Source organism: Bombina bombina, chromosome 5, assembly GCF_027579735.1.
Source record: "Bombina bombina isolate aBomBom1 chromosome 5, aBomBom1.pri, whole genome shotgun sequence".
NCBI lineage: Eukaryota > Metazoa > Chordata > Amphibia > Anura > Bombinatoridae > Bombina > Bombina bombina.
Window position 1 is genome coordinate 471465875 of NC_069503.1, and position 11569 is coordinate 471477443.

At 38.5% G+C, this 11569-nt stretch overlaps 1 protein-coding gene across 2 annotated transcripts in view; it reads left to right on the forward strand.

The window, feature by feature from the left end:
* NKD2 (NKD inhibitor of WNT signaling pathway 2) overlaps window positions 1-5740 on the forward strand; it is a 144656-nt gene extending 138916 nt beyond the window's left edge. For both annotated transcript variants that reach the window (XM_053714356.1, XM_053714357.1), the window contains 2 exons: window positions 2933-3063; window positions 4363-5740. In XM_053714356.1, the coding sequence (XP_053570331.1) occupies window positions 2933-3063; window positions 4363-4922 (691 nt within the window). In that variant the 3' untranslated portion in view covers window positions 4923-5740. The remainder of the gene's footprint in view (window positions 1-2932; window positions 3064-4362) is intronic.
* The last annotated feature ends 5829 nt before the right edge of the window (window positions 5741-11569 follow it).

Consider the following 11569-nt stretch of genomic DNA (forward strand, 5'->3'; position numbering starts at 1 on the left):
TTTGGATGACTGGGTCAGTGGATTCTCCGCTGCGTCATTCTATGGCATCTGGTATTGCCGGACCCTAGTGTTCTGCTCCCACGTGGTGGAGAGTTGGAGGAATTAGCGCCTTCTTTCCGCCGTGTGGCGGTTTGGCCTTTTTTCTCTTGAGGCTCGAGGATGATCATTGGACTTGGTCCTCAGCAGCTAGTAAGTTATAGGGTAGTTTGGCTGCCTTGCAGTGGTTAGGTTGCAGATTGTAACCAGCTACAGCTATTGCACATCGACTGTGTACTATCTAGCTGTTTTTATGAGATTTTTTTATCTCCCTCTGTGATCTCCATGTTAGGCCTCTTTTTAGGGACCTGGGAGATGTTTGTTCCCTGCTAGGGACACTGGGTGTGGTCTCCTTGTGCTTGTTTGGGGTTCCTCCCGGAACTGGGGATGGTTCGCACCCCTTCTCCCTGTGATCATCCGCTTGTGTGGAGATGATGTGTAGATCAGCCTTTGCTTGATTGGTTTTGTCCCAGAGGTATCCCCTTGCCTATTGTCCTGAGGCTGTTGATGAGTCTAGATACTCTAGCGTCGTTGTACGACTTTGCCGCTTTGGCTCCTTTGGAGAGTGGAAATTCAGCAAGGGGTGATCTCTTCCTTAGGTCAGGACTTGCGAGTTTTTCTCGTTATCCGGGTTTATCTGGATATAACATTTAGTATCCCCTGTAGTCTGGGTTGTTATTCGGACGGGGTGTTCAGTTTGCAGGTACTGTTTATCTAAACAGTTGGGAGTTTGGGCCTGTTCTCCCTGGGGCTTCCGTTTGCTGGGTTTCCTTCAGCATTTTACCATGTGGATCCCATTGTGGGTTGTTACTGGACCCTTAGGCTCTAGGTTGGTTCGGGGTTCCCATTTCCAGGAAACTTGGACTATGTCCTTTTGCTCAGATTCTTGATCTGGTCTTGGTTGGCCAGGTTTTCTGAGTGTCATTGCTCGTTGGGGCCTATGTTGCACCTTAGACGGTTTCCCTTAGTCAGCTTGCTATATTATCCATCGAATTCACTGCTCTGCAGGTGAATTGACTTGCAGTGTCACTGCTGCTACCATTGCACATTGGTTGCATGTTAGCAGGCTAGTTTTTGGAGGAATCACTTCCAGGGGATTGATCTCTCCTTTGACTTAAAGCTTCACGGGTTATGTAAGGTGCTGCCTGTTGGCCCTTTCTCCTTCTTGGGTGAGAGCTTAGTTTCCTTTTAGAGGGAGGTGGTCCTTTTCTTAAGGCTTCTCCTGGTTCAGGAGTTGGGACCTGTGAGCTTCCCTAGCTGAGAAGGTTTTTCTCTCTGGGTTATGTTCCATTTGGAATTTTCCTAGCTCCGTGTCAAGGCTAAGTTGGACCTTTTGCTAGATCTTTTGGGTCTATGGCCCTGTTGTCTGTTCTAAGGAGCTGGGTTGCACCCGTGCTCTGTTGGATTGGCTGTGGCCATTCTTTGCTCGTTTTGAGACAGTTTTGGGGTGCTTCTGTTTCCCTGTTTCAGACCTGCCATTGCTGAGGTTGGCACCCGGTTTGGAGTGGGTTCTGAGAGCTGTTGTCATCTTCAGAGTCTAGGTGTGGGCTAGCTGGACAGTTAGTTCAGCATCCTCATGCTCTGTGGCTACTCTGTACTGTAGCAGACTGAGGGTTGCTAGTTTGTTCCCTGGCGGGGTCTACTCAGCCTTTCTTTCTTTTGAGGTTAATAAAATGAGCAGCGCATTGTGTCCCTTAAGGGGGATTAGCCACATTCGCATAGTAGCTAGCTGGTTCCCCAAGCTTACAATCAGAGGGTCTAGAATTGCTCCACCTCGGGTTCGGGGTAGGTCTAGCTACTTGGATTGCCTAGAGGGTGCCCTCTGTCTAGGAGTTGGCTTGCTTTCAGCAAGTATTCCCTGTGTCATCCTGAGGATGGGTGCATGTTCTGGACTTAAGGTTTGTCGTTTGGGTCTGTTACACGTTTTTCTGTAGCGGAATACTTCTGTGGTCCAAGTTCAGGACTCTGTGAGGACTCCGTCCTCTGTTGTCCTTGGTGCATTTGCACGACATTTGAGAGAGAGTTTTCTCTGTTTCTAGGTCCAGTCCTACACCTCCAGTTTCCTTGGTCAAGGCGTAGTCTTCCCTTGTTTGTCGGACCCCTTTGGGCCTTTTTGTCCTGGGCTCACTCGTGGGGGGGGGGGGTTCTCTTTCTGGATTGTGACCTTCTGGTCTTTTCCTTCGTCTCTCCTGGCCCTCTCCCTTTGGGAGTTTAGGCTGGTGTTCTCTTCTTTAGTGAGGGGTGTGTGAGGAGGAACCGACTGTTGAGCGATGGTGTCTCTTGGAGGCCTGTTGGCTCAGTGGAGTCCGTTTTTGCGGTCTCTGGTTTGGTTCTAAACTACCTGTTGGTCTGTGTCATCGGGGCTTTTCCTGTCAAATTTTCTTGGCTTTGGACGAAGCTGGGTTTTTTTGTGGGTAGTGCTTTCAGGCTTGGTGCCCTCAGTTTGGGCCGCCTACTGTACCCTCCTGTCTTAGCATTCAGTAGCTTGGGTATTATTTTCCCAAAAGTAATGAATGCAGCTGTGGACTCTTTCCATTTAAGAAGAAAAACATAAATTATGCTTACCTGATACAGGTCCTTTATTTATTCTTCTGACACATTTCACCCTGATATTTCTTCTACTGTTCTTTGTTCCTCGGCAGAATGACTTGGGGATGAGGGGAGTGGGAGGAGTATTTAAGCCTTTGGCTGGGGTGTCTTTGCCTCCTCCTGGTGGCCAGGTTCTTATTTCCCTAAAGTAATGAATGCAGCTGTGGACTCTTTCCATCAGAAGAAAAGAAAATTATCAGGTAAGCATAATTTATGTTTTATAACTTTTGTTATAGTACTTTAAGATAATTTGCTTTTCTATTTAGTGATAATGATATATCATTTTTATGTATTTATGTTTTTAAAGGAAAACCACCAATGATCAGCAGCCACCTAATGAAAATGGTGAGCATTACTGTGTAGATGAAAATACAGAAAGACGAAACCATTATCTTGATCTAGCTGGAATAGAAAACTACACTTCTAAATTTGGTCCAGGTAAGTACACCAATAATTTGTATGAAAAATGACAATATATTATGAACTTTAACATTATCCCAAATATGGCTCGCAATCAATTTGCTTAGTGTTTGCAGGGCAAAACCATTCCACTCATTCCAAACCATGTGTAGAACTGCCTTTAAAATTGATGGGCCATGGAAACCTATTTTTTCTTTCATGATTTATATTTCTATCATCTAATTTGTTTGGTTTTCTTGGTATCCTTTGTTGAAAAGCATATCTAGATAGTCTTAGGAGCTGCTGATTGGTGGCTGCGCGAGTATGCCTCATGTTATTGGCTCATCCATGTGCATTGCTGTTTCTTCAACAAAAGATACGAAGAGAAGGAAGCAAAATAGATAATAGAAGTAAATTGGAATGATGTTTAAAATTGTATTCTCTATCTAAATCAAGTAAGAAAGAAATTGTGTCTCATGTCCATTTAATGATTGCTCATGGATTTTATTGATGAGAAAGGCCTATTGTGTTTGAATTTATGTTTTTACCAACAGATAATATAATTTAATCATGTGCGGAATTAACAATTCCTTATAATTATGCATTAATTTATAGTAAACAATTTTTAAACATCCAAACAGTTGCCTAAATGGATATTCTGATTATAATATTTACTTGGAATTTTAGCTATATTAGCTTTTTATTAATCCAGGAAACTATTGTGTGAGGTGAGAATACACAAAAGCTTTAACAAATAATGGAAACAGCTAAGCTATGCCATTTGAAATCGGCCAAAATGAGTTGTTTTAAGAGGTCAATGTTACTGAATTAGAAAAGTCCAAAATCATTTAAAAAAGCTTCTTGAAAGTGTTTTTCTATATATAAATTGAAATGATGCTGTTGAATTCTCTCAGTTTAAAGAATTGGTGAAGTTTACAGTGTGTAGCCACTGAAAACCAAATAACAAGGTTTTAATGGGTTTCAACTCCGTTGTGATGGCTTTAGAATCATTAAAACCCATGAAAAGCCTTACAAGATACTTTGGGATGGTGCTTCTACTAAACTGCAATAGATCCCCAAAGTAATAAAACAGACAAATTCTACAAAAAGTTTTTACATTTCTTGAAAACAAGTATTTTCATTTGATTAGCTCAATAACAATAAAAAAACACCAATGTATAAATATATAAGAAACCCCAAAAATATTGATTACATAATATGATATACTATGTTACTTTTGTCAAACAAGGAACTATCTGTGGACATTTTTAGAAATAAACGTATTAGATTTATGTAGAATTTTTACTTTGTAAACTGAGTTCTGTATTGTTTTTCTAGGATCACCAGAAGCTCCACCAAAGCAAGAACAATGCAATAAGACTAATTCTCATTCTCAGAGTAGATCACGTTCACAGGAATCTGATGTTCATCCAGTCTATCATCGAAGGTCTCAGATACTTTCTGATTATTCAGTGCCAACAATGGAACCTATGCCTAGAGTTCCAGAAATGCAGCAAAGGGTTAAAAGTCAAGATAAACAGTTTATTAGATCTCCCAAAGGTCCTGGAAAACCCTCAGCATTGCCAAATGCAAAGATTGGAAAAGGATCAAACTACTATATGCCAATGACACAGACTCAAGCAATGCAGAGTGGGCAAGACGTGTACCACCTCCAGCAACAGCACCACAAAAAGTACAGACAAAAAACAAAGGATATACACTCTCCATTAAAGGCCTCTCACTCACAGCCACCAGTTATGGAACACGAATTAATGCGCGATTTGCCACCAGTTTTAACAAATGAGGGCTACGTTATTCCCGTCATACAAAGACATGAGCATCACCATCACCATGAACACCATCATCATCACCATTACCACCACTACCACCAGTCCTGAGCAAGGGCAGCAAATGCAATAAACTGACTCACATCTTGTTTGGAGATAAAAGTTTGGACACAGAAAAGAAAAAGAGAGGAGCTATTATCTTTCCATTGCAGTATTTCTGTCTCATTTCTAACCAGTGCCACTTAGAAAGAAATCATGGAACTCACATTAAAATATCGTTCTCCATTTTCACTAATTATTCAACTTAAAATCTCAGGTTTATATGCAGCTGTGAGGTTGCACTTTTTAACTGAAAAGAAGTGAACTCATCTTGTACCGCTGCAAACACGCAGCGTGCAACGTCATGTTGTGACGCCCCATGGATGCAATCACAGACAATACACCTGAAGGTCATTATAACTTTATGCTCTGGATTTGTAATAAATGTTTTTAAAGCCACTGTCTGTTTAAGCAACTATATTATTTTTATGTAATCTAAAATATTTTATATATTTGTAGAAAAAAACATTTATAACTATTTTTAAAAAAAATGAAGGGGCCTTTTTTTGTAATTTAGCATGAACAACATTGCCTCCTTGTTTTTGTTTTTTCACCTCACATTTGTTTCCTACTATCTGAATTTCTGAGTGCTTGCGCTAAACAGCCTGCTCTAAACAGTCGTAATCTCGCCGTTATCCTTCAATGACATTTCAGCCAAAATTGATCAGTGGCTGCATTTCAATCTGGTGGGAGTTTTTTGTTTTTGCCAATACTCATGTTTTAGCAAAATGCATCTAAGTAAAATCTGTAAATGTGTTTCCCAGATTGAATGTAGAACATTGCATAATAACCATTTTATATATTAAATAATTTATTCAGTTCATTGTCAACATTTTTGATGTATTTTGACGTGCAAAGTTTGCAATTGAAAGGAAAGGGAATAGCTGCAAGCTTACAAATATATATAAAAAATGCATTATTGTGTTCCAGTAAATTGTTCTTTTGTCTAATACAGTATATTTAGTGTTTAAACGGAAACCAATGTCACTAAAGCATTATCTTAGAGAGCTATACTGTTAAAGCATTTAAGGCACACGTTCAGTACACTTTGTTTATATTTAGATTAATAGTTAATATTTAAACATCCTTAAATAATACATGAATGAAATATCATTTTATTTTTTCTTGCGTAAAGTGTGTATTTAATAATGATCGAAGGGTCAAGAAAGGTCATCAAGTGAAGATTTTTTTACAACAATATTAAAATGAATGGTTTGAGAGAATTGTCACATTCCTAATTAAATTCTTTTTGTTTTTTTAAGTTTTTTTTTTCTTGAATTAATTTTATTATTCATTTGTAAACATCTATTAGAAGTTTATTGTACTAGGAAGAGAACACTACAAAAATTGAATAATATTTAGAATGAATATGCTGCTCTTCATGATATGAAATGTTATCATTGCACCTTTTTCAGCAATGCTATAGAAAACATTATGTTAATTCATGTTAAATTACAGTACAGCTGTATTTTTAAATACTATTGATCAATAAGAATAACTTAAAAGGACATTAAACACTATAAATAAATGCTACACAGAACTGTCATTATTAGCCTGATAATATGCAGATGGATTCATTAAAATTAGATTCATTGCTTAAATGTTTTATAAATAAGTTTTTTTGTGTCATAAAGCAATGGGAGCCACAATATGGTCACCTACGTTTTTTCCTGTCTGCTCAGGCAAATTAGGGACAGCTATAAATGTCTCACTATAGTGTGCAACCAATGACTGTGTGAATTATAGAAGTGTTACATCTGTGCACTTGCACGGGAAATCCCACATTTGTCAGAATTAAAGTGAAAGTCAATCCTAGCGTTTTACAAACGCTAGGATTGACTTTTGAAACAAATAAAGGGGACTTTCATTCATGAAGTAAAAGATACTTAATGTAGAAAGTTCCTTTATTTGTTTTATCCCATCGCCGTTTTTAGCTGCTACAGCAGCCCACGGCTAAAAAATGTTTTTTCTAAGAGGTGACGTTTTTACCTCTTAGCCAATAGCCGAGCGGTAAATCCGGCTTGGCGCCCATGGGAGCCAGATCTACCGCACAGTTATTGGCTAAGAGGTGAAAACGTCACCTCTTAGCAAATAATTTTTTTAGCCGTGGACTGCTGTATCAGCTAAAAACGGCGATCGGATAAAACAAATAAAGGAACTTTCTACATGAAGTATCTTAAACTTCATGAATGAAAGTCCCCTTTATTTGTTTCAAAAGTCAATCCTAGCGTTTGTAAAACGCTAGGATTTACTTTCACTTTAAAGGGACAATAATTACAAGACATTTCTGTTGTGTTGCTATAGAACAACAAATCAGCCAAGTCTTAGGGGCCGATTTATCAATGTCTGTCCGACATGATACGCTGTAGCATATCATGTCCGACAGGCATCGCTGAATGCCGACAGCATACTTTATCAGCATTTAACATTGCACAAGCAATTATTTATCAATAGCCAAACTCTGCCTACCATTTATCTTATTTGGAGGAGCCAATCTGGTCTTTAATTCACAGAGAACAAGGCTCGCTATGGTTATAATGTTACTGTAGAGTCAATTGTAGTTGTTATCAGTTAAAACAATTGGGGACAGAGCTGCAGAATCTGTTGGCACTGTACAAATAACTGATGACAATAATATATAGCTGAGTTAGTTTTGAGAAGTCAACAGGGTGCAGCGGGAATTAGAAATTGCTCAATTTTCAGAGCTAAATTACATAAAAGGGGGCAAAATAAATAATGAAGATATATTGCAAAGTTTCATTACACACAACTAAACATTGTATATACAAATCTCAAGGTGTTTACTGGCCATTTAAATGACAGGAAAAGGGGACAAAAATGAAAGTACAAAATAATTAAGCATTTTTTTCCACGTTTAATGTCCTTTTCATGAGGAGAACTGTCCATATTGATAGTTTTCTGCCATAATTTATAACAAACCCATGCTGAAAGATACCTTTATTTTGTGTGTACTCAAGTGCCTTATGGCAGATGACTGCTACGTAAATATTGGCTTTATATTATAGTTTAAACCAGTGGATGTTTTTAACAAATTAAATCTTGGTTCTGCATTAAAGGTTGTAATTATAGAGACGTACAGTCTTTATAAGCACATTAATTTTGCATAAATATTTGATATGTGTATACATTTCATATAAGAAGTGAATTTAAAATTGCTTCGAGTATATTGTATCTGAATACTGCCCTTGTTGAGTGTATTTGTAACTGCTTTTGCATTTTTTTATTTGTTATATAAATCATTGTATATGGTTACATCCTGTGGTTAATTATAATGCTTTTGTTAATTTGGCATTTCAAGCCTAAATTTGCTAAGCATATAATTATATTTTAGAATTAAAACCAGCATTCATTTATATAAATTAATACTTTTTGTACTGCAGGTTTAAAATGCAAAAGGGATGCATAATAACTTATGTATATGAGTCTATCAGTTTCCAATAACAGATTCTTACTTAATAATATATTATTGAGAGAATACTAAACATATTCGACTCTCATTGTTTCATGGGAAAATAATTGCAGACTAAAGTACATTTGGAAAATCTACTTCTGTCAATGTAGAACAGTTTTTTTGTTTTCTAACATTTTGCATTCCTTACAGATAGAATTTATTGTGCAGTTTTGTTCATTGTTTGCATTCTTACAATATATAAATATATATATTCTATAGCAATAAATGAAGTTTATACCACATTTGTAGTGCTATTTTTATAAAATGCATTTTGTTCATTGATACTATTTCGGTTTTGTTCATAATATGTTGTACCTAAGCATAAATAAAGTCATTATTTATTTAGGTCTGGCATAATTATTTTATATTTAATTATTTGTTTTGCATGACTTTGAAAATGTTCCATCCATATTTACACTACACATTGAAAACTATAACACATGAATAAACTTAAAACTTTAACAAATTAAACACTAACAAATATACAATCAAGATATTCCATCAGTTTTATCATTTAAGGAGTATTTATGACATTTATTTATATTTCCAGTCTCCCACCCTCTCAAAAGCTTGCAATCAACCAAAACTCACATAGCAATAAATTTAGCTCTTTCTCCCCTGTTACTGAGGAAGAAGTTTCCGCACTTATACTGTGCTCTTACCTTACTACCTGTCCCCTTGACCCCATCCCCTCACAGCTAATCCCCTCCCTCTCTTCTACCCTTACCCCTGTACTCACACACATTTTCAACCTCTCCCTCAGCACCGGGATATTTCCCTCATCTCTGAAACATGCATTGGTCACACCTATCCTCAAAAAAACCTTCCCTTAATCCAACCTCCCCATCCAACTACCGCCCTATTTCCCTCCTTCCTCTTGCCTCAAAGCTTCTCGAAAAACTAGTATATGCACGCCTATCCTATTTCATTACATTAAACTCCCTCCTTGACCCACTGAAATCTGGATTTCGTCCCAATCACTCCACAGAGACAGCAATCATTAAGGTTACCAACGACCTACTTACAGCAAAATCCAAAGGCCACTTCTCTATGCTTATTTTCCTTGACCTGTCCGCAGCCTTTGATACTGTTGACCACCCTCTTTTGCTCCAAACCCTCCAATCCTTCGACATTTGTGACACAGCCCTCTCGTGGTTCTCTTCCTACCTGTCTAACCATACCTTTAATGTAGCCCTCTTTGGGGCTTCCTCTGCCCCGTTATCACTTTCTGTTGGTGTACCGCAAGGCTTTGTCTTCTGTCCTCTTCTCTTCTCAATCTACACATCATCATTAGGTTCCCTAATAAAGTCTCACAGGTTTCAATATTATTTGTATTCCAACGACACCCAAATTTACCTCTCTGCACCAGACCTATCTTCTTCCTTGCTAACCCGAGTCTATGATTAAGCGCCGCTAGGGGGTGCGAAACATGCCAACCTGTTATTCTTCATGTCTGCCAAGGTATTCAATAAACTTTTGTATTTTCTATTGATCCTCTTTGTGCAGCCCTGTCCTCTTTTTTAACCTTTGTCACTAACTGTCTTTCTCACATCTCTTCCTGGATGTCCTCTCACTGCCTTAATGGGACATTATACACTCGTTTTTTCTTTGCATAAATGTTTTGTAAATTACCTCTTTATATAGCTCATAAAGTTTTTTTTGTTTTTTTTTAAATGGATAGTTTTGCTTATTTTTAAATAACATTGCTCTGATTTTCAGACTCCTAACCAAGCCCCAAAGTTTTAGGAGAATACCAACATACAGGGAGTGCAGAATTATTAGGCAAATGAGTATTTTGACCACATCATCCTCTTTATGCATGTTGTCTTACTCCAAGCTGTATAGGCTCGAAAGCCTACTACCAATTAAGCATATTAGGTGATGTGCATCTCTGTAATGAGAAGGGGTGTGGTCTAATGACATCAACACCCTATATCAGGTGTGCATAATTATTAGGCAACTTCCTTTCCTTTGGCAAAATGGGTCAAAAGAAGGACTTGACAGGCTCAGAAAAGTCAAAAATAGTGAGATATCTTGCAGAGGGATGCAGCACTCTTAAAATTGCAAAGCTTCTGAAGCGTGATCATCGAACAATCAAGCGTTTCATTCAAAATAGTCAACAGGGTCGCAAGAAGCGTGTGGAAAAACCAAGGCGCAAAATAACTGCCCATGAACTAAGAAAAGTCAAGCGTGCAGCTGCCAAGATGCCACTTGCCACCAGTTTGGCCATATTTCAGAGCTGCAACATCACTGGAGTGCCCAAAAGCACAAGGTGTGCAATACTCAGAGACATGGCCAAGGTAAGAAAGGCTGAAAGACGACCACCACTGAACAAGACACACAAGCTGAAACGTCAAGACTGGGCCAAGAAATATCTCAAGACTGATTTTTCTAAGGTTTTATGGACTGATGAAATGAGAGTGAGTCTTGATGGGCCAGATGGATGGGCCCGTGGCTGGATTGGTAAAGGGCAGAGAGCTCCAGTCCGACTCAGACGCCAGCAAGGTGGAGGTGGAGTACTGGTTTGGGCTGGTATCATCAAAGATGAGCTTGTGGGGCCTTTTCGGGTTGAGGATGGAGTCAAGCTCAACTCCCAGTCCTACTGCCAGTTTCTGGAAGACACCTTCTTCAAGCAGTGGTACAGGAAGAAGTCTGCATCCTTCAAGAAAAACATGATTTTCATGCAGGACAATGCTCCATCACACGCGTCCAAGTACTCCACAGCGTGGCTGGCAAGAAAGGGTATAAAAGAAGAAAATCTAATGACATGGCCTCCTTGTTCACCTGATCTGAACCCCATTGAGAACCTGTGGTCCATCATCAAATGTGAGATTTACAAGGAGGGAAAACAGTACACCTCTCTGAACAGTGTCTGGGAGGCTGTGGTTGCTGCAGCACGCAATGTTGATGGTGAACAGATCAAAACACTGACAGAATCCATGGATGGCAGGCTTTTGAGTGTCCTTGCAAAGAAAGGTGGCTATATTGGTCACTGATTTGTTTTTGTTTTGTTTTTGAATGTCAGAAATGTATATTTGTGAATGTTGAGATGTTATATTGGTTTCACTGGTAAAAATAAATAATTGAAATGGGTATATATTTGTTTTTTGTTAAGTTGCCTAATAATTATGCACAGTAATAGTCACCTGCACACACAGATATCCCCCTAAAATAGCTATAACTAAAA